This window comes from Cebus imitator, unplaced genomic scaffold, assembly GCF_001604975.1.
Source record: "Cebus imitator isolate Cc_AM_T3 unplaced genomic scaffold, Cebus_imitator-1.0 Scaffold160, whole genome shotgun sequence".
NCBI lineage: Eukaryota > Metazoa > Chordata > Mammalia > Primates > Cebidae > Cebus > Cebus imitator.
Genome location: NW_016107475.1, coordinates 3,750,947 through 3,775,435, shown reverse-complemented (window position 1 = coordinate 3,775,435; position 24,489 = coordinate 3,750,947). Strand labels below are relative to the sequence as shown.

The 24,489-nt window shown below is 37.2% G+C and overlaps 1 protein-coding gene across 2 annotated transcripts in view; it reads right to left on the bottom strand.

Moving 5' to 3' along the window:
• The window catches only part of HACE1 (HECT domain and ankyrin repeat containing E3 ubiquitin protein ligase 1), a 103,209-nt gene extending 79,593 nt beyond the window's left edge, over positions 1-23,616 (bottom strand). Inside the window, exons 1-5 of one of the 2 annotated variants that reach the window (XM_017543778.2) lie at positions 23,274-23,616; positions 15,948-16,002; positions 14,872-14,961; positions 13,090-13,194; positions 8,901-8,976 (exon numbers count right to left, since the gene is read on the bottom strand). In XM_017543778.2, coding sequence (XP_017399267.1) covers positions 8,901-8,976; positions 13,090-13,194; positions 14,872-14,961; positions 15,948-16,002; positions 23,274-23,349 — 402 coding nt within the window. In that variant the 5' untranslated portion in view covers positions 23,350-23,616. The remainder of the gene's footprint in view (positions 1-8,900; positions 8,977-13,089; positions 13,195-14,871; positions 14,962-15,947; positions 16,003-23,273) is intronic. The other variant, XM_037743964.1, reaches the window with a different exon arrangement.
• Between the last annotated feature and the right edge of the window lie 873 nt (positions 23,617-24,489).

The following is a 24,489-nucleotide window of genomic DNA, read 5'->3' as shown; positions in this document are numbered from 1 at the left end:
TAGAGACAGGGTTTCACCATGTTGACCAGGATGGTCTCGATCTCTTGACCTCGTGATCCACCTGCCTCGGCCTCCCAAAGTGCTGGGATTACAGGCTTGAGCCACCGCGCCCGGCTACAAAAAAATTTTTAAAACTTAGCTGGGCATGGTAGCATACACCTATGGTCCTAGCTTCTCAGGAGGCTAAGGTGGGAGGATCCCTTGAGCCCACAAGTTTGAGGCTGTAATGAGCTATGATTATGCCACTGCACTCCTACCTGGGTGACAGAGTGAGACCCTGCCTCAAAAAAAGAAAAACTGTTTTAAAATAACTCACAATGGTTCAAAATAATAAGTATGCCCAGCTCACAATAATCAAATACTCTGCTTCTTAGATAATCCTGGACCCTATGGCATAGCTTATCTCTGGAGAAAAGGTGTTAGATATTTTTCCTTCCTCAGAATCAAACATAAGTTAAAAAGTAGTTAACATAGTAATGCCACATTCCTTACTTCCTGTATTTTACAAGTAACACATGTATCTTACATAAATTAAAAAAAGGAGGATAAAAATATGCATAAAACACCTATAAGTCTACCACTCAAAGATAATCAATGTTAAAACTTTGGACTATGCTATCTATGAATTTTTCACAAGATTTTTTTTTCTTTTAAAAGAAAATCATGAAATCCCTGTTTTAAAATGGCAAGTTTAATACATGCATCAGCCTCTTCTTCCCTAAACCCCACTGAAATAATAGGAAAGAGTATTTCCTTAAAGAATCCATAAAGATCCGTAAAGATACAGAGAAGAGAATAACAAGTTTTGTAAGCAAAGAAAGTAGATGGTGTTTTTATCTTGTCAGATTACACTTGTTGACTTGTCAGAAAGCTACCCCAGTACCCTCAAAAATGTGATTCAGATCATAGGACTCCCAAAAGGATTAAGAATCAATATTAAGAACCATGCACCCCTTGAAAAGAGGTTGAAAGTTTATTGAATAAGATTTAGAGCCTCATATCTCTATCCCTCCCCAACTGTGCAAGGCCACTAACAGCCCCTCCTCAATCAGAGAGAATGCAAGAAGCTTGAAAACAGTATCTAGGTAAGAGACACCAGGCACACTGAACCAAGAATGCCACACTAAAAAGGGCAGATTAGTGCAAGTTTAAACACTGAATATTGATTTTACAGAGCAGTCTTCTCTAACCAGCACCCAGACTGTTAACATCTTGCAGGCAGTTGGAAGAGTCTTCTCTGAGACATCTGACCAGCTCAAGAGTAAATGCCTAAAGAAATCAACACTGGAAAAGTCCAAGAGGCAAATGCCCAAGGAGATCACCCTACACTGAAGCCCCTAATGAACAAACCTCACTCGTGCTGACAGCCTTCAAATAGCTTTTTTCCATTCCCATCAAACATTTGATAAACCCATCTAATTTGAAAGACAAAATACAATTTTTTTTTAAAGCAAAAGGTGGGGGAAAAAAAACCATGAATATTCAAGAAAACACTATATTTAATACTGTCAGAGAGAGAACATACTGATGGCATCCCTGAAATGAGAACAGGATACTATTTTTTGAAAGAGACAAGGGAAAAAAAAACTCTTGGAAATTAATACTATGATAGAGACATGCAAACTCATAAGAAGATTTAGATAATACTGAGGTAGTCTCCCTCAAAGTACAAAGATAAATGAAGAAATGAGAAAAAGTAGGAAAAGTAAAGGGCTAGTGTGAATAGGTCTAATATTCAAATAATAGAGGTTAGAGGAAAAAATAAAACAGAGAAAGTCAGAAAAGGAAATGATGAAAGTAATAATTTATGAATATTTCTCATAAGTTCCTATTATATGAAATTCCAGGTTGATAGGGTCTCAATACTATTATCCAGCCAAATGGATAAAATAAATCCAAACCAAGACATAATAATCATAGGATTTTAGACCACTAAGGACAAAGTAGTTCTGTAAGTTTCTAGAGAGAAAAATCAAAACAGGTTTCATATAAAGAATCAATAATCAAAATAGTACTAAACTTCAAAACAAAGCTAGAAGACAACAAAGCAATGCTTTCAAAATTCTAAGGAAAAATGATGTCTCATCTAGGTTGTCAGCTAAACTGTCAATTGCATAATCAGACAGACTCAAAGACGCAAGTCATATTCAAACATGCAAGGTGGCAACACATATCCCATGCACCCTTTTTCTCAGGAAACTGTCGGGTTGCGCTCCATCAAAGTGGCAGGTCAGTTATCAGAAAAGACAGATATGAGACCCACATAACAGAGAACCCAAAGCAAGAAAAAAGCAAAGGAATCCCCAGGATGATGATGAGGAGACGTTCCAAACAACTGTGTGGCCAGACCTAGGTACAACCAATCCAGCCAAGAGAGCACAAAAGTCTCCTTAAGAGACTCCTCCAAGACATAATCAAGGACATGAAAGGTACTGACTACATATTAAGAGGATATTTACAAAGCTGAAAGAGACTTTGGTAATGAATTAGTAAGTTACGAGAAAACTTTAATAAACCTGCAGTAAGGCAAGAAATAGATATAAAAGACATACAAACTAGAAAGAAAAAAAATAAAAGCCTGGCATGGTGGCTCATGCCTATAATCCCAGCACTTTGGGAAGCCAATGCGGGTAGATGACCTGAGGTCAGGAGTTCAGGACCAGCCTGGCCAACATGGTGTGACGCCATCTCTATTAAAAATATAAAAATCAGCTGTGCATGTTGGCATACACCTGTAATCCCAGCTACTCAGGTGGCTGAAACAGGAGAATCACTTGAACCCAGGAGACACAAGTTGCAGTGAGCCTAGATGGCAACACTGCACTCTAGCCTGGGTGACAGAGTGAGACTCTGTGTCAAAATAATAAATAAATAAATAAAACAGTCTCTACGTGCAGAAAACCTGACTGTCTATGAAGCAAAACCCAAGCAATTTCCCAAAAATCACCTAGAACTAATAGGTGAGTTCAGCAAGATTGCAAGATACATAACACACAAAAACCAATTGCGTTTCTATCTGAACATGCGTAAACTCAAATTAAAAACACGTCATTTACAATTATGCCAAAGAAAATGAAATAGTTATATGCTTACCAAAACATGCACAAAAGCCCTATACTGTGCTGTATAAAATTCTAATCAAAGAAATCAAAGACCTAAGTAAGTGTGGAGATAATACTGTGCTTATGGATTGGAAGACTCAATCAATACGGTAAAGATAACAATTCTGCCAGTTTAAAGCAACTCTAATCAAAATCCCAGCGAGGTTCTTTTGTAGACATAGACAAGTCTATTCTAAAATGTATACGGAAAGGCAAAGGAACCAGAATAGCTAACACAATCTTGACAAAGAAAAATAAAGTGAGAGGAATTATTTATTCTTCTTGGTATTAAGACTTACAGCTACAGTAATCGAGACAGTGTGGTATTAGCAGAGAGATTAGCAGAGACACACAGATCAGTGGAACGAATATAAAGTCCAGAAGTGGGTCCACACAAATATGCCCAACTGATTTTTGAGACAGATTCAAAACCAAATTCATGCAGGAAGGACAACCTTTGCAATAAGCAGGTACTGGACATTCACAGGCAAAAAAAAAAAAAAAATTAAGTGTCACAGCTTATATAAAAAATAACTCAAAAGGTTCACAGACTTAAATGTAAACCATACAAAAAAAAAAAAAAAAAAAGTAAACCTTGACCTAAGCCTCATATCTTATGCAAATATTAACTCAAAAGAGATCATAGACTTAAACGTAAAACACAAAACTATGAAACTTTTAGAAAAAAAGATAGGAGAATCTACAGGATCGAGGACTAGACAAAGAGTTCCTGATACCAAAAGCATGATCCATAATGCAAAAAACTGATCAATTTGGCTTCAAAATTAAATTTTGCTCTTCAAAAGACCCTGTTAACACCACTATTAAATACTGGAAGTCCTAGAGCAATCAGACAAAAGAAAGGAAAAAAGGACATTCAAACTAGAAAGATGTCAAATTATTCTTGTCTGCAGATGATAAGATCTTGTATTTGGAAAAACCTACACTCCACCAAGAAACTATTAGAACTGGTAAATAGGTAGGTCGCAAGATATGAAATCAACATACAAAAATCAGTGGCATTCCTATGTCAGCAGCAAACAACCTGAAAAAAAAGAAAGTAATCCCACGTATGACAGCTACAAATTAAATTCCTAGGAATCAACTTAACCAAAGAAGTGAAAGATCTCTACAAAGAAAACTTAAATCTACTATAAAACACTGATGCAAGAAACCGAAGAAGTACACACACACAAACTGGAAAGATATTCCATGTTTAAGGGTTGAAAGAATCAATATTGTCAAACCGTCCATACTACTCAAAGCAATCTATAGATTCAAAATATCTATCAAAATACCAATGATATTCTTCACAGAAATAGAAAAGATAATTCTAAAGTTTATATGGAATCACAAAAGATCTAGAATAGCAAAAGTCAGCTTGAGCAAAAAGATCAAAACTGGAGGAATATCATTACCTGACTTCAAAGTATACTGCAGAGCTACAGTAACCAAAACAACATGATACTGGTTTAAAAACAGATATACAGACCAATGGAACAGAACAGAGAATCCAGAAATAAATCCACGCATCTACAGTGAACTCATTTTCTACAAAGGTGCCAAGAACACACATTGGGGGTAGGGACAGTATCTTCAATAAATGGTGCTGGGAAAACTGGATATCCATACACAAAAGAATGAAACTAGACCCTATATCTCTTGCCATGTACACAAATCAAATAAAAATGAATTAAAAACGTAAATCTAAGACATGAACTACTAAAATAAGACACTAAAATAAATCCTGGGGAAACCCTCCAGGACATTGGTCTGAGCAAAGCTTTCTTGAGTAATATCCCTTGAGTGAATTTGCTTTTGACTAAAAGCAAAAGTAACCAAAGCAAAAACAGAAAAACAGGATCACTTCAAGTTAAAAAGCTTCTGCACAGGAAAGGAAACAATCAACAAAGTAAAGAACCTACAGAATGGGAGAAAATACTTGCAAACTATCCATCTGACAAGGGATTAATAACTAGAATATATAAGGAGCTCAAACAACTCTATAGTAAAAAAAAGGAAAAAGAAAAAAAAATCATTCAATTAAAAAATGAACAAAAGATCTTAGAAACTTCTCAAAAGAAGATATATCCATGCCCAGAGCTGTTTACATTCAAATAAAAAAAAAAGATATAAAAACGGAAAATAGGTATATAAAAAGGGGCTCAACATCACTGATCATCAAAGAAATGCAAATCAAAACTACAATGAGGTATCATCTCACCCCTGTTAAAATGGTTTATATCCAAAAGACAGACAATAACAAATGCTGGCAAGGATGTCAAGAAACAGGAACACTTAATACACTGTTGGTGGGAATGTGAATTAGTATAGCCACTATGGAAAACAACTGCATTCCTGGACATTCATCCCAGAAAAACGAAAACTTATGTTCACACAAAAATGTGTACCCTAATGTTTCTAACAGCTTTACTCATAATAGCCCCAAACCAGAAGTGACCCAGATGTCTTTCAATAGGTGAATAGTCAAACAAATGGTAGTACATCCACTACTGGATGGAATACTACTCAGCATTACAAAGGAACAAACTATTGATAAGTATAACCTAGATACGTCTCTAGGGAATATGAAGAACAAAAAAAGCCAATCCCCAAAGGTTCCATACAATATAATTCCATACCTGTAACGTTCTTGAAATGACTAATGGAGAGCAAATTAATGGCTGCCATGAGTTAGCCATGGGATGTGAAGGACAAAGGGAAAGGTATGGTTGCAAAAGGGCAACAACACATATCTTTTGTGGTGTTAGAAATGTTCAGAATATCGACTATGGTGGCAAAAACCTACCATGTACACAGGTAATAAAACTAGATAGGTAACCTACACAGGTAATAAAACTGAATAGAACTTAATATACATAAACATACACACACATACAATTAAAACTGAGGAAGGCCAGGCACAGTGGCTCACACCTGTAATCCCAGCATTTTGCGAAGTCAAGGCAGGTGGATCACCCGAGGTCAGGAGCTGGAGACCAGCCTGGCCAACATGGTGAAACCCCATCTCTACTAAAAATACAAAAATCAGCCAAGCATGGTGGTGCACGCCTGTGGTCCCAGCTATTCAGGAGGCTGAGGCAGGAGAATCACTTGAACCCAGGAGGTGGAAGTTGCAGTGAGCTGAGACAGTGCCATTGCACTCCAGCCTGGACAACACAGCAAGACTCTGTCTCAAAAAAATAAAATAAAACTGAAGAAATCTTATTAAGATGGATTGTACCAATGTCCATGTCCGTATTGTAATATTATAATACAGTTCTGCAAAATTTTACAGAGGAAACTAGGCAAAAAGTGCAGGGGATCTCTCTGCATTATTTCTTAGAACTTCATGTGAATTTACAATTATCTCAATTTTTTAAAAAAGGCAATCATTAACTACAGGGAAAATAAAATGTTATACAAGAAAAGAAAGCAACTATAACCAACTATTTGGCTTAACTATGAATAGTTTTCATGTAGTCAAAAAAATAAAAACACACACCAAAAATGACCTAACTAAAATTACAGTGATTTTATTTCAAGGATTCAAGGGAAATGTGCTTATATACAACAGGATGGGAGGAGGAGTTGAAAAAGAGAACAATAATTTCATCTTCCAGAAAGTCAACAGGTGATGCCTACAGCCAAAAAACCAAGAAGTAACATTTAGCATATTTAGATATACAGAGATAACATTTTTAAATCCATTAAAGTAGCTGAGAGAAGTTGTTTAGGGAGTGGGAAGTTGGGAGGTTGGGGAGGAAGTCCAAGAGACTGTTTTCTATAAGCCATGTAGAATATATGATTCTTTAAATACATACATGAATAATTTTGTTAAATAAAAATTTAATTCTTAAAAATTTTCTATTCCACCTCCCCTAAAGTACAAGAGGGAAGGGAAGAATTTAACAGATTAAAAACTTACGCAATTAAAGCAGATTATATTAACACTGAACATCTTATCATGCCGAAACTGGTTAGTGTCCTAAGGAAAGATCGATGTCATTTCTAGGGTTTCATAAGCCTCTGTTGCACCTACCGTGTCACTATGCATCCTATGGATATTCAGAATACATACTTCCCTTACAGAATAGATGGTATATTATTACTAATATATAACAAAATCTGAATTTTTACAGGAATTGTAGATGCCATACAATTATTATGATTGAGTTTATTCTATAATAAGCCATTCAAAATCTTAGGAAAGTTGTTTTTCTGTGCCTTACCCCCAAATTTTTTATCATAAAGGCCTTGAAAACCAGCATGGTAAGTAAATATTCAATATTATTCTTTATTCATAAATTAAAAGATTCAAAATATATAAATAGTATTCAAAGGAATGTATAATTTAATAAACAAAACTTAACATGTGCCATGATTTCAAAATAACTGCTCAATAGTCACATCATTCTATGTTATCTCTACTTCTAAAATTAATAATGCTCTATTAAATAATGACAATTTGTTTAAAACTCTGGGATTTCAACAATCTCTTCAGCAGTATCCCACACCACCTCCATGTGAATAAAAAATATATAAACTTATTTTTGCAAAGAAAGCGATATGGCAAAATGGCAAACACTACTTTATATAAAATGTAAGTCTAATAATAGGACAAAATGTTAACAATGATTATATCTTTGGGAGGCAGAAGCAAAAGGATTGCCTGAGGCCAAGAGTTCAAGACTAGCATGGGAATCAAAGCAAGACCCCACCTCTACCAAAAAATGTAAAATATACTAACCAGGTGTAGTGACACACCCCTATAGTCCCAGCTACTTGGAAGGACGATGCCAAATAATTTCTTGTGCCCAAGAGTTTGAGGTTGCAGTGAGCTATGAACATGCCACGGCACTGCAGCCTGAGTGACTGTGGGACTCTGTCTCTAAAAAAAGGTTTTTTGGGCCAGGTGCAGTGGCTCACGCCTGTAATCCCAGCACTCTGGGGAGGCCGGGGAGTGGATCACCTGAGGTCAGGAGTTCAAGACCAGCCTGGCCAACATGGTGAAACCCCATCTCTACTAAAAATACAAAGTTTTTTTTTTAAACTGTGATTATCTTAGAGTGCAAGGCATATAGGGAGTGTTCATTCCCTTTGTCATCTTTTTTCTTCCTTTCTGACTAGCCATCTAATTCTACAATGAACATATTAAAAGTTCTTAAAAGAACATAATGAAAAACAGCTCTCTAATAATGAACACCTAACACACCTCAGCAAGAAAGTCAGTGACAAAGGCTAGAGGAGTAAGTTTCAAAATAAATGAAAGTCATAAACTTAAAAAGGAGAAAAGAGAAATATGGTGAGCCATAACTTGTCTTAATTTAGCTAAAACCTGTTTTTTTAATATAGCTAAAAACTTTATCTCAAATCATTCTGCACCTTCTTAATCACTAAACTTACAGGCCAGGGGTGGTGGCTCATATATAATCCCAGCACTTTGGGAGGGTGAGACAGGTGATCTCTTGAGGCCTGAAGTTAGAAACCTGCCTGGCCAACATGGTGAAACTCCATCTCTACTAAAAGTATAAAAATTATCTGGGCATGGTGGCACACACCTGTAATCCCAGCTACTTGGATGGCTGAGGCACAAGAACTGCTTGAACCAGAAGGCGGAGACTGAAGTGAGCTGAGATTACGCCACCACACTCCAGTCTGGGCAACAGAGCGAGACTCTGTCTCAAAAAAAAAAGTAACTTGCAGAAACACTTGTACTACACTTTGCCTTACTGTCACATTCAATATCATTTTCTAAAATGTAATTTTAAAATATCAAATAACATTGATAGCACTTACTGCTGTAAGGCCTTCGTTATTACAAATGTTGACATCAGCGCTATATTCTAATAATTTACTCATACATTTCTTCTGCCTGAAAAGAAAAGAGAGTCATGGATAACTGGTACTAAAAAAATATGCAAATGACAATTAATTTACTGAAACAGTAACTACAATCAATAACAGCTGATGACATCAAAACATATCTTTATCTTCAACATCACACCATATCTACAATATTTAAACAAACACTATTTGATATAAAATACAAAACTGCTTCTATGACTCAAAGATAACAGGATAAAACAATGGCACAATCAGGTATTCATATCATTGGGACAAATCATCATTCGAACTGCAGAGAAACTTCTAGTATTGGCTAAGTTTATGAAATAGTAATATTCATTAGAAATATAACAAAATGTAAGACTAATGGAAGGGAAATGGATAGAGAAAAATGATGTCTCAACATTGTATCCTACATTCTTGACAGCTAAACATTTAAAAGATAACACAAAAATGTTACAAAAACATAATCAGAATATCAATAAAATGCATGTCTAGGCATCCCTCTACTCACTGGGGGTGAGAAGGGGGATGCATAGACTCATTATTTTTTCCATTATTTGTACTGTGGTAAAACACATATAAAATTTGCCATCATAACCATTTTTAAGTGTACAGTTCACTGGCAAATAGACCAGTGAGTAAATAGTAATATATACAATACAGTGTATATATAATACATGTGTATTGTATACATATTATACGATGTAATAAATACAGTAGTAATATAATAAGAGGTTGATGCAAAAGTAATGGCAGTTTTTGCCATTATTTTCAATGGCAAAAAACTGCCATTACTTTTGCACTAATCTAAATCATATGCTACACATAGCATATGGTATATATAGAGTATATTTTATATATACATATTACTACTTATTCAACTAGATCATAAACATTTTCATGCCATGGATTATATCATATTTCTTTAATCAACTCAGTACTAAGCATAGCCAGGCTCATAGCTCTCAATAAAACTTTTGATTATTAATATTTAATATTATAATAGGTAAAATTCTCATTGATTGAATACAACTTTTAAGAAAAAAGAACTGGCAAGTTACTTTTCTTGCTATGATTTTTGAAATATGTCATTTAAAATCAGCATTAAAGAAATGGAGGAAAATAAAGCTTGGGTAAACTTTCAAAATCAAACATTTACAAAGTTCCTTTGTCTAACACATTGTTAGGAAAACCTTAAGAAATATATATTCAATAATCATGAGACCACAGATGAGATAGTCCCATTAAAATAAATGCACTGTTTAAATGTGTGTTCATGTGTCTATACCAGTATGGGTGGATTTCTAAAACCTTTCAAATGACTATCATGGACCACTGGCCTAAAGCCAATAATGCCAAAATAAATTGTTAGTTAGGAATGGGCCAGGGAAATAGACCCAAAAAATGTTTAGGGTAGGGGTTGTGGAAGAAAAGCAGTAATCTATAATGCTTCCCCTCCCAAAAATAAATTGCAAAAGGTACAGGGCAATATCAGAGAGAAATATATCCTATCTTTCTTATTGAACAACCATTATCACTACTTTCCAGATATGAGTAAGTCAAATCAACCCAATAAATGAGCAGCTATTTTGCTAACAGGAACTAAAATACTATGTAATACATGGGGCCTACCCTTTATGAGCTCACAATCACCTAAAAAAATTTTTAAAAAATTCTTCTTTCAAATCTCACCAAAATGCAACTAAGAATACACAATAATTTCAAAGCCTCTCCTTTTAACATTCTCACATAAGCATGAGCAATGCTGAATCACCCTGTACAAGGAAGCAACTACATTCCTGCTCAGATAGTGCACCAATTATAGGGAAATTATGGTAACCCAAATGACACAGGGACCAGTCACCCAAGTGCTCTGTGGAAGCTTAAGGGGGCTTCTTTTGGAAAGGAGGGCAATCCAGTACAGCATTAATGGCAAAGAGAAAAATGCTAAAGCAGGCCAAGAGAAATATAGCAGCCACCTGATGACAGCTGAGAGAACAAAACAAAAAGCTGGCCACAAAACACAGACAGACCGCAAAATGGGCAGGACTATACTATGACTTCTACTTCAGTATGAATAAATATGAACTCACAAAGAAATTACAGTAAAAAGCTATTTCTGAAAACATCAGCCACTACAGGAAGTACTCAAGTCACTTAGCAAACACTGAGCACCTCTAAGTTGTACAAGGCTTCCACTAAATAAATAATAAAAACCAAAATATTTAAGTATTAAATGTCAAGAGTAATCTTTATAGAAATAGAAAAGCATGCAAAGTAAAGAGAGGGTCAAGAATTCTTTTTATTCCTTTTCTTCTTGCTGAATGGCTATGTGAATCTGCCATATTTCTTCACCTTTAAAATATAATGGTCTTCAATTACTGTTGACAGAAATAGTGATCAAAACTATTTATTTTCTCTGTGCCACTTTATGTTTCTGAAAAACAGTACATGAAAATTCTTTTTAGCAGATCAGGAACACCCTGTCTTTCAAGTCTCACACTGAAGTCTTATGACTAAGTTGCCTAATGAAATGATAGCAGTTTTTAATCCCTGCTCTGCGCTAATCTCTCTTTTCTTCAACAGTTGTTGAATCAGAGTACTAAGATATTTTCCTACAAGTAACCTTTTTAAGACCTTTGTCACTACCCTATCAACACCTGGGATAATGTACCTACACCTGAGATCAATTCAGCAAGGGAATGAATGATTTACTCTATGACCTTGGGTGTAACACACTACAAGATACCTAACATGGCTAATTATAAAAACAACTGTTTATTCAACACATTGTTAACCTATGAGAACAGTGGACAATTAAACTGGCTCACATGCTAAATCAGGAAATGGGGCAGATCAGAGAGGGTCAAAGGACTATGCCTTTCCCCTCTCCAACCTAGGCACTATTATACTTGTCTTTTTTGTTGTTGTTGTTGTTCTGTTTTAATCTTTATATGCAAAAATTTGGCCTCAGATTGATGTAATGGACAATTTTAGCTCCATATCCATCTTATTAGGCAGCTAATACAAATATCTAGAAGCATGGTTCTGAATAGGAAACAAAAATATCTTCAAGAGTAATAGAAAAAAAGACACAGTACATTTGTACACCGTACCCATAGAGAAGTTTTTTTTAGTTTTTGTTGTTTTTGAGACAGAGTTTCTTCTGTCATCTAGGCTGGAATGCAATGGCACAATCTCCACTCACTGTAACCTCGGTCTCCCGGGCACTCAAGCAATTCTCAGGTCTCAGCCTCCTGGGCTCAAGCAATTTCCACGCCTCAGCCTCCCAAGTAGCTAAGCTTACAGGCATGTGCCACAATGCCTGGTTTTTGTATGTTTAGTAGAGACAGGGTTTTGCCATGTTGGTCAGGCTGGTCTCAAACCCCTGACCTCAGGTGATCCACCCATCTTGGCCTCCCAAAATGCTGGGATTACAGGCCGGGACTCCATAGAGAAGTATCTGTTTGAAAGGGTTTATAAAACATCAGTTCTTCAAGTCCTGAATCAAAAAGTACTTGTTTTCCTTTTAAATATAATTCCAATCATTTTAGTCTGATTTGTCAGACCAAATAAAAACTAATGTTAGCACTAAAAGGAGTAAGCTACCCTACTATCTAGGAAGATTACTCTGGTACATTACATCCACAAATAATTACAAATAAACTGTGTACAATATATTAAGTCTGTGTATAATTCCATTAATAATATTATCTAAGCAAGCAATTTGCAAAGTGAGCCATGGAGTTAGGAGTGACAAAAGATTAGCAGAAAAAAAGCACACTAAAAAAGAGATGAAAATTATGCTTTTCAAAAACACAATGTCACTGTAATACAAGTAATAATAAACTTCTACATACTCATTTTCAAGAAGAAATTAGTGAGCAATCTAATGAATTACTAAATATGATAGCTATTTTAAAATTCAATATAATGACTCAAGATCCACTATAAAGAAGAACAATCTCATCAATATCTTTGAGAGACAAAAAAAATTATAGAAAATAAAATATGACATCATTATTGTAGTTTTTCCCAAGGTAAATATTGGGGGTGTAGGAGGAATCATCAAACAAGGCAAACTGCGTTGAATAACTGATAATACAACTTAAGCCACTTAAGAAAACTAAATAGTTACCCATTTCTTGCTGCCAAATGAAGGGGTGTACAGCCTGAAATATCTTGATAGTTAGGATTTGCTCCTTTCTTTAACAGCAAAACCAAGCATTCCACCGATCCACAACTACAATATTAAAAGACAGCTCAGATACATTCAATGTACAGCCATATTTGATATAGTTTAATTAAAAAACAAAATATTCTATTAAATACATTGTTGTTGTTTTTGAGACAGGGTCTCACTCTGCTGCCTACTCTGGAGTACACTGACACCATCATGGTTCACTGCAGCCTTGACCTAGTGGGCTCAAGCAATCCTCCCACCTCAGCCTCCCAAGTAGCTGGGACTACAGGCATAAACCACCACACTTGGGTAATATTTTTTTTTCTATAGAGTAGAGGCCTCATTATGTTGCCCAGGCTGATCTCAAACTCCTGAACTCAAGTGATCCTCCCACCTCGGCCTCCCAAAGTGCTGAGATTACAGGTGTGAGCTGCCATGCCAGCTGCCATGCCTAGCCTTAAACAATTTGTTTTTTTTTTTTTTTTTTTTGAAATGGAGTCTTGCTCTGTCACCCAGTCTGGAGTGCAGTGGCATGATCTTGGCTCACTGCAATCTCTGCCTCCCAAGTTCAAGCATTTCTCCTGCCTCAGCCTCCCAAGTAGCTGGGATTACAGGTGCATGCCACAACACCCAGCTAACTTTTGTACTTTTAGTAGAAATGGGGTTTCACCATGTTGGCCAGGCTGGTCTCAAACTTCTGACCTCAAGTTATCTGCCCACTTTGTCCCCCAAAAGTGTTGAAATTACAGGTGTGAACCGCTGTGCATGGCCTTAAACACATTATTTTTAACGTCCTTTTTTACCTATAATTTGATTTAACTTCTGACACAAATAGTAAACATTCCCTACTTTCAAGATGGTTCATTTTACTATGAAAATTATAAAGTATTTGAAAAACTCAAATACTTCAGAGAAACCATATGGTACTTTCAAATTTCTGGCCTTTCAAAGCCAAATTATTCAAGGACAACTGATTTCTACACACCTACCTAAATTCTGAGGAGGATAGGTAGCAATTAGTTAACTGATTGATTACACACTAGAAGACTGTAAATAAAAATCATTCTCCCACCTATGTAAAAAACATAAGGCCAGTGACTTCATCTGCAGATAGCATACAAAAATCTCATATTGGTGGGATGGAAAGAAAATTTTGGGCCGGGCGTGGTGGCTCACAGCTGTAATCCCAACACTTCAGGAGGCTGAAGTGGGCAGATCATGAGGTCAGGAGATTGAGACCAGCTTGGCTAACATGGAAAGCTCCATCTCTACTAAAAATACTAAACATTAGCTGGGCATGGTGGCACATGCCTGTAGTCCCACCTACTTGGGAGGCTGAGGCAGGAGAGTTGCTTGAACCCAGGAGGCAGAGGTTGCAGTAAACTGAGATTATACCACTGCACTCCAGCCTCGGCGACAGAGCAAAAAAAAAAAAAAAAAGAAAATCTTGGTGAACTGTACCATTGAGTACATCCAGGAAAGACAATCTCCATGCCTAACCTACTCTGATCCAATATAAAACACTCTAAGACAAGAGGAACATGAGGCTTACATACAATCCCAAAGTTAGCAGTTTATCTAGAAAACAAACAGCACACCACACCCTAAAACAGTATAAGGAACTACTCAGCTGTCTGTGCCCATCTCTCCCCATAAATATTGTGTGACAACGCTGATTCAAAGCTTACTGATCCATGCTCTAGACCAGAGTTTAACTCAAAATATCTTTCATCTTACTTTGCTGCAATGTGAAGCAAGCTTCTTTTCACACGTCCAAATGCATAATTGACATCAAATTTTGAATTTGATAGTAGTTCAGAAACAGACCTATGCCAAAATAAAAAAAGGAATCATTGTGTAAAAAAAGCTTTCAAAAACATAATAAATCAAGCTAACAGCTCTTTAGCTACTCTTACGGATTCTTCAGATTTTGTCCCACACCCACCACAAAACACTGCACTATTCTCAGTATGTTAGCCAGCACATTATCATCCATAAACCAAACCCCTTGACCAACAAGGGCGCTGAAGGTTTCCTCATCTGCCACTGGGTCATCCTATGTTACCTGCTCAGGATACACAACAGAGTAAGTTGGCTTTAGCTCTCCTTAGATTGAGAAACAAAGAGTGTAGGCCTGGCTGTTCCCCTTGCCAAAGGCTGAGCCTAGCTATATTAATTTTGGCCAAATAAAATCAGACAAAAACATTTTTTAATTATACCAGATAGGAAAATTTAAAAGAAAAAAAAATTTTAACTTGTTTCAAAATGGTTACTTTTCACATTCTTCTTATATCAAACTATCCAATGGCTAGCCACAGCAGAGCTGACTCAGTATAAAGACCCCCTCACAAAGCCTAATAATTGTACTTCATATATGCCCTGTAAAAGAGTGTCAACACTACATCAATAAAAGAAATATCAAAGTAAGTAGCACATAAGGGAAATAAGCTGTCCCTCAGCCCTCATCTTTTGCTATAAGATCAGCAGTGACCTCTGAAAGAAATCACAATGTATTTTTCTATGTCAGTGACCAACCAAATATCTGAATATTCATTAAGAAAATCTCTCACCATAAAATTTTACAGCTCATATGGATCTTGGAAAATTTTATTCCCTATTTCACACACACAAAATTATAACAGAAAAATTAAATAACTTGCCCCAGGACAAAACAACATCTATGTCCAAACTCTGTGTGTGTGTGTGTGTGTGTGTGTGTGTGTGTGTGTGTGCAGGCGTGCGCATGCGCATGTGCACATGCATGCATGCAGGTACACATTTAAAAAGCATAAATTTAAGAAATAAGCACTCACCTGTGTTGATCAGCCATAACCATTGGCATTAATGTATAAACAGCAGTTTCATTATCTGAGTAAAAAAAAAAAAAAAAAAGAGTTTATTTATCCCCTACTTTGTCCAAGGGGTGATACTTAAAATTAGTTTAGAATTTTCCTAACTCTATACAAAAAGCGAAAAGGAGAGGAAGGAGGAGGAAAGAAAAATGCAGAATATCAGAGGTATTTCAAAATTTATGGTAGTGCAGAATCTTTCACCCCCTCTACTGCTTATCCCTTTACATTATCACAAAAGAGCTTAGCTTCTGGATGTAAAAGGAAAATTAAAGACTGATTCTTCAGAAGGTTTTGTCCCATTAGCCATCAAAAAAACAATTCTCTAAGCATAGTATGGTAGCCTGCACATCATCATCCAAAAACCTTCCCGTAGCTTTAACAACTGAAATTTCTTTTACTTCCAAAGAGGTGTTTACAGGCATCATGTTTTATCATACTTACATGTAGTTTGGGGGAACTGTAAATATACATAGATATTATATATATGCTAAAATAATTTTAAAAACCTTAAATATACATAATACTGGCTTCTTGTCAATATTATTACAAAATAAATTAGTTTAGAAGCTTTTATGAAAGAGCACCGGAGTCTTCATTGTACTTACCACTTTACTCAACATTTTTATTCATATGTGCTAAGGTTTGAATGTGTCGCCAAAAGATTGTGTGTTGGAAATTTGGTTGCTATTATGATGGTGTGAAGAAGTGAGGCTTTGGGGAGGTAATTGAGACATGAGGGCTCCTCTTTCATTAATGGATTAATGCTGTTAATGCAAGTGTGGCTTACTTATAGTGGAAGTTCAATCCCCTTTCCTTTAGCCCTTCCTCTCTCAAGTCTTCCTTTCTCATCCTTCTGCCTTTCACCATGAGATGACCCTTACTCGATGCTGGTGTCATGCTCTTGGACTTCCCAGCCTCCAGAACTGTGAGAAATAAATGTGTTTTCTTTACAAATAATCCAGTCTGTAGTATTGTTATATCAGCAGAAAACATACTAAGGGAGATAAATTCACAAAAACATGACCCAAAAGAAAAGGTTAAAAATCAATATCTATGATGTCATATTATACTTATGTACATTTCAGCTAGTATTTTGAATTGATTTTTATATATTACTAAGGGTCATTTATCAATTCAATGTATTTTGGAGGTTTCTGTTTTTTAATAAATCATTTACAGAGACAAAACCCTGATAGCCCTCACTCAGCCCTTTAAACGTTAATGCTGATGCTCAGTTTAACCTAAAGTTTGAGGAGAAACAGGATATTTACGTAGTATCAAGTACCTCTCAAAAATATTGACTAATTACAAAGGAAAAAGAAAATTTATAGTAAAGAACCCAGCAGACACTATCTTAATCAACTGACAAAGGGTAATATAACCACAAATAATATATGTCAGTATCATATAGCTCCTGGTATGATCCACTGAGAAGGGCACATCACTTTTGTAGTACAGCAGTCCCCCCTTATCTGCAGGGGATACATTCCAAGACACTGAATCAATGCCTAAAACTGTGGATAGTACCAAACCCTATATATACTATTATTTTCCCTATATGATAAAGTTTAATTTATAAATTGAGCACAGTAGGGCTAGGCGCGGTGGCTCATGCCTATAATCCCAGCACTTTGGGAGGCCAAGGCAGGTGGTTCACAAGGTCAAGAGATCGAGACCATCCTGGTCAACATGGTGAAACTCTGTCTCTACTAAAAATACAAAAATTAGCTGGGCATGGTGGCATGCACCTGTAGTCCCAGCTTCTCGGGAGGCTGAGGCAGGAGAATTGCTTGAACCCAGGAGGCGGAGCTTGCGGTGAGCCGAGATCACACCATTGCACTCCAGCCTGGGTAACAAGAGTGAAACTCCATCTCAAATAAATAAATAAAAAATAAATTGGGCACAGTAAGAGATTAACAACAATAACCAATAATAAAATAGGACAATTATGGCAATATACTCTAATAAAAGTTAAACGTATGTGGTCTCTCTCTCTCTCTCTCTCTCTCTCTCTCAAAGTATCGTGCTGTGCCTCCAGCAACTAATAACTCAGAAAGCAAAGCTGCAGATAAGGGTTAGACTACTGTTCTTGCCAAAAATCCAATCATGAGAAAATATCAGAGAAGCTCAAATTAAGAGTAATTCCACAAAACACCCGATAGGTCCTCTTTAAAAGTTCTCAGGACCATTAAACACAAAGAAAGACTGAAGAACAGCAGGGCACGGTGGCTTACGTCTGTAATCTTAGCACTTTGGGAGGCAGAGGTGGGTGGATCACCTGAGGTCAGGAGTTCGAGACCAGCCTGACCAACATGCTGAAACCCCATCTCTACTAAAAATACAAAAATCAGCCAGGTGTGGTGGCACATGTCCATAATCCCAGCCACTTGGGAGGCTGAGGCAGGAGAACTTCTTGAACCCAGGAGGTGGAGACTGCAGTGAGCCAAGATTTGTACCACTGTACTCCAGCCTGGGCAAGAAGAGCAAAACTCTGCCAAAAAAAAAAAAAAAAAAGACTGAAGCACGATCATAGTTTGGGGGGAGACTAAAGAAACATAACTAAAGGCAATATGGTATCCTGAATTGGATCCTAAAAAGGACATCAGTGGGAAAACTGGCAAAATTTTAATAAACTCTGTAGTATAGTTAATAGTATATGCAAATGTTAGTTTCTTATTTTCGACAACTGTACTATGGTTGTACAAGATGCTAACGTTAGAAAAAGGTAGGTGAAGGGTACATGGGCAGAACTCTGTGCTATTCATGCAAGTTTTCTGTAAGTTTAAAATTACTTTTAGAAAGTTTTTTTAAAAGGAGGAGAAACTATCATAGAATAAGAGTCTTAAGAGATAAATCAACCATATATAATATGTAGCCCTTGTCTGGATAGTGATTTAAAAAAAAAAAAAAACTGTAAAAGGAAATTTTTGAGATGAAGACGAACTGTATATGGGCTCAGTATTTTATTTCAGGATAATACAAAATTACTGTTAATTGTATTGGCTCTAGTAATGGTATTATAATTGTGTTTGAAAAACATAATTCATGTGTTTAGAAATATAAACTGAGCTGTTTATAGGGGCAATGGAGAAAAGTTATTACCATTCCTTCACATATTTTACCATTTGTGAGTGTAGACATGAAAAGCAATTTAGTCCTTGTCAAAATTCACAAGTTCAGTATGCAGATGCAACAACTTATTCACTATAAAAGTAAAATACTAACAGATCCTATTAAAATTAACATTTAAGAACCATTATCTTAAAGGCACTTTTCTAAACATGGTGTATATACCGTTGCTTTTCTCCTCACAACCACCTTAAGATATAGGTACTACTAACCACATTTAACAAATGAGGAAACAGAAGTGCCAGTTAAGTAACAAGCTGTTTAATGGTGGCATTAAGTGGCTGATTCCAGAGCCTGCACAAATAATATATCCTACAGTGCACCCAGTATATACCATATAACTAGAAGGTTCACAATATAATAATATTCTTAATATGTAAAAAAGACTCTCTTTTATCCTCTTATTTTCTTTTTTTAAATGCTGACTGCAACCCACTAATTGCTCTCAGAAACTACCAATGAGTCACCATCAGGAGTTGAAAATACTACACCATTGACAATGACAAAATTCTTTATCGCGCATATAATAATACATGACTCAATAAATATTGAACTTCTAAACCATGAGAATTTCTATTAAATCACTCCATAATAAAGTCATAAAAAACAATTACTTGTGGGTTTACACTTAAATCAAGATAAACTTTAAATCAAGATAGTGCATAATTTTAAGTGAGCATTAGACAGCATAATAAGGTTCACATTGGTTTTATTTGTAAGGTTTTTATTTTTTAGATAAAATTTAGATTTACATCTTATTTAAGTCACATCTAAGCTAAAAAAAAAAAGTAGGTCACATACATTAACATGTAAATATGAAGGAATAAATCTAACCCCAACTGTGGTGGTAGAAGACTATCCAAGAAAGACTATACTAAGAAAGGACAGAATAAAATTTGTTGCCAGATACTTCCTTCTCTACTCTTGAAGACACCTTCAAGATTAGGTATATACTTAAAGTCTCCAGGGTGACAAGAAAAGTTTAATCTCTCACTTTATTAGACATGCTGGCCCATTTTTATCACTACAGTTTCAAAACCAAACTATTCCAAAAAAAAAGAAAAAGTGCTCAGAGTATTTAATTATATGCAATTTCTCTTCAAAACATCAGATGGGAGTAATTTTTTTAAACACAATTATCCTGATCACATATGCTAAAATAAAATGGGCTCAAATTTCATTATTTTATTAAACAAACTGCATTCACTATATAGTAATTTAAACTTTTCTCCACATATACTAACAACACACACCAACCTTTCATTTTTATTATTTATTTATTTATTTTGAGACTGACTTTTGCTCTTGACTTCCAGGCTGGAGTACAGCGGCGTGATCTCGGCTCACTGCAAACTTCATCTCCCAGGTTCAGGCAATTCTCCTGCCTTAGGCTCCTGAGTAGCTGGGATTACAGGCACCCGCCACCACGCCCACCTAATTTTTGGTATTTTTAGTAGAGCTGGGGTTTCGCCATGTTGGCCAGGCTAGTCTCAAACTACTGACCTCAGGTGATCCACCCAACTCGGCCTCCCAAAGTGCTGGGATTACAGGCGTGAGCCACTGCGCCCAGCCTCAACCTTTTAAACTCTACTAATAATCCATATCCCTAAAGTAATTTCTTACTCTTCACCTCTTTTTTCCTCAAGAATCTTCCTGTGTTAGGCCAGCCTAGGATGAATCAACTACCTGCACTCCATTACTTAGGGTAATACTCAGGTTTTCATTATCTCAAGGAAACATAGCATACAACTCAGTTTAACCAAACATCTATGGTTTCAACCTTTGCAACAAAGTTAATTTTAAAGTACAAGCTGACTAAGACGTTTATAAGCTTAGTAATCTGTTGTAATTAGATGCTTATTGATTATCGAATTCTAACAAAGCAAAAAAAAAATCTGATTATTTTCTAAACTTAGAGAGATTTCAGAGTTTCCATTCAGCCCTTAAAATGTAAGCACAAAATGTGAGTTTGTAACAGTAGGAAATCTATCTATCTATCTATCTATCTATCTATATATACNGCACAGAATTGGTTGAACCTGGAGGCAGAGGTTGCAGTGAGTCAAGATTGCTCTACTTACTGCACTCCAGCTTCAGCGACACAGTGAGACTCTTTCTCTCTCTATATATATATGATATACTCGAAAGAACCAAGCTCAGAGAATTCAAAAAGACTCATCAGAACTTACAAAGGTAAATTAAAATCAAGAAACAAAATGAGCAAGTTCATTATAATCAAAGAAAAGCAAATGCAAACAAGATGCCATCTTTGCCTATATGTGGAAAAGTTTTGCTTTTACTTATAATACTCTGGTTTCTGGGCACTCTCAGACTGCTGGTGGAACTTCCTAAGTGTAAGTTGAGAAAATGATATGTAGAGCCTTAGCAATGGATTGTAGATATTGTTCTTCTAAGAATTAACCCTAAGGAAATATTTAGGGGCAAACAATGTCTTAAATACAAAGCTGTTTCTCATAAAATCAGTTTAAAAACTATTTAGATTCAACATTTGTTACATGCATCCTATGAAATCCTGCACTCATTAAGCCTGTTGAAGCACATAAAAAAACATTTGGGATGTTTTCTAAACACAAAATAAAAGACTATATGCAATATGATCTTAACTTGTTAAGGAGAGAAAGAGAAAGAAATAACAATAACAACATTGTTTATAACTGGGTGGTGGAATGACAGATTTCTTTTTCTATTTTTCTTTATTTTCCAAATTTTCTACAGTGAAAGTATATTACTTTTAAAGCCAAGTAACATTATAAAAGTCTTCTAAATTACATTTATGTAAAAAAATGTGGGGATTCAATCTAGACAATATAAATTATACATGCAGTCTTCATCAACCTATACCAATAACGTGACTACAGAAAATAAGAGCAGCACTTAAGAAATGGATTCAAAGGTAGAAGTTGGAAAGAAAATACTGAAAAAGTTGAAGCTATTATCTAGTTACTAAAATCTGAATTCTACACAGGGACTAGAGAACATTTTTTCAAGATTATCCCCAGGCCAGGCGCAGTGGCTCATGTCTGTAATCCCAACACTTTGAGGGGAGCGGGGTGCGGATCGCTTCAGCTCAGGAGTTCGAGTTCAATACCATCCTGGGGAACATAGTGAGACCTCATCTCCATAAAAGGAAGGAAAGAAAAGTATCGCCAAAATACCCATTCCCACATTTCTTTCATGACTGTGTGCCAAAGTCTCCTTCCCTATCCTACAAACCACCCAGTAGCAATTCAAAGAGATTTTTTACAAAATAAGATAAACTACTACAATTAAGAAAAAAGCTATTCACCAGCCATAACCTCCTCCCAACCCTTCTCTCACTTGGGCATAAAGAGCCAAAGGCTTCTTAGAAGCAGCACTGCCATCTCCCTTCACCAATAAAACGTCTGAATTCACGACACTGCAAACAAAACTGCTTATTTTCTCTCCTCTGTTATTAGTAGAGTTTTGCCTGTCCTGAAGGAACCCTGGTATGCTGAACTAAAAGTCCTGAACCTCAGGGACCATGCCTTATTCCTCTTTGCAGATGCGTCCTAGTTCCCAGCTAGCTTAATACTAGCCTGACGAATAAATGAAGAATGAAGGCAGGCATGCATATCAAAGAAAAATGTATTGTGTTTGCACACACTGAACTTTAAGAGTACCTGTTCGATGTGTGACAACCCTTTGTCCGCCTGATATCAAAACAAGGCAGTGCCCATATTTTAAAAAATAACTAAAAGCCCGCCTGGACCCCTGATGCAGCTTAAAGTAAACACTATCTTTGGGGCATCTCTATCCCCAGCGACTGTGAAACGGCCCGCAACTGTGATGTTTTCTGAGTCCGGGTCTCGGGCCTCGGGCTGGTATTCCTGCTCCTTTGCCAAGACCCTCCCTAATCGACAGACGTGAGAGATCTTTGTCTCGCTCCTCCCAGCAGCGGAACCCGCACCAACCCAGTTTCCTCCCGCAAACTCCCACCTGCGGGGGTGGGGCCAGGGGAGTCAGGGGCCTGGGGCCGCCCCTCAGCTCTGGAAAGTGAAAGTGGGCGTTTTCTCAGCTTTGGGTTAGTTTTTCCACCCGACCTAAACGCGGCCGAAGCTCCTGCCCCACTGGCCGCCCCCCGCTCCGCGGCCAGCCCAGCCCCGCGAACCAGCTCACCCTCGGGCAACTCTACAGTGCGCGCGCGGCGCAGCGAGCGCGTGAGACGGTTGAGTTGCTCCATCGCTCTCTCCATCCTCGGTGCGCCCTCTGCGATCCCCCTGCCGCACCGGCGGCCTCCGCGCCCAGCGCCCTACATCTCGCCTGGGCCGGTCCAGCGGGCAGAGGCGCGGGCTTGCCCTGGCCAGAGCACCGAGCTGCGAGGGCTGCCTGAGCCACGTCCTGCGTCCAGGGGCCTGGCTGCTGCCGGACCGACCACCGAGTGGACACCCGCTGCCGCCTCCACTCGCGCCTTTCCTGCCTACACCTCCGCCGCGTCCCTCCCGGGCTCGCGCGGCCTTCTGGGAACTGTAGTTTCCAGTTAGCGGAACCGAGCGCCCTGGGCGGAGTCACGCTAGGGCGCCCCGCCACGCCGACGCGGGCGGGGGCTGAGTGCGCTGGAAGCCACGAGGCGACTGGGCGTACTCCCAAGTCCCTGGAAAGGTGTTTTCAGGCCCTGCTCCTCCTCCCCTCCAAAGTTGTACTGGAGCAGCTTCCTCCAATTCTGTAACTGTCCTATAAAGCAGATTGGAATTGTCACTATTGTTCTTAAATCCGTCACGACGTTAATAGTACTGTTTAGTGCATCTGTTCCAGGAACATGAACTTTTTAAGTATGGTATTTTCGTATGTCAAATTTAAAGAGTAATAAAATCAAACAGATGCAAAAGCACCATATGCTTTTGTCTTCATCGTAAATAACTTAACAATAGCTTAATTAGTTGTCTTTCCTGCTAGGCGACTTTGAGGTCAGGGGCACCATTTAATGTTGCACTGTATTGTATCCCTGTACTTAGCAAGGCACCTGGCACAAAGTTAAAACTTTGGGGAAGATATGAATGATGACAACCTGAAAATTTTTTTCATTTATTTGCTACAATGCTAAAGTGTCAATGTGATGACAGGGCCTAGTGGGAAATCCAAAGGATTTGACTTCGCAAGTTACAAAAAAACTTGGATACCTACAGTGTGGAAAAAATGAAAGGAACTCAGTGGCAAAAATCATATTCTGCACAGAAGTTAAACACTTGAAACAACAGAAGTTGAAACTTGAAAAAATTAACCCAATCAAAGGGGTAAATATGAGCCTGGCTAACACCACTGAATATGAATATCTTGGATATATTACCAGTGCCAAGATGATGCTGGAGTTAGAGAGAAGCAAAACGCTTGTTTT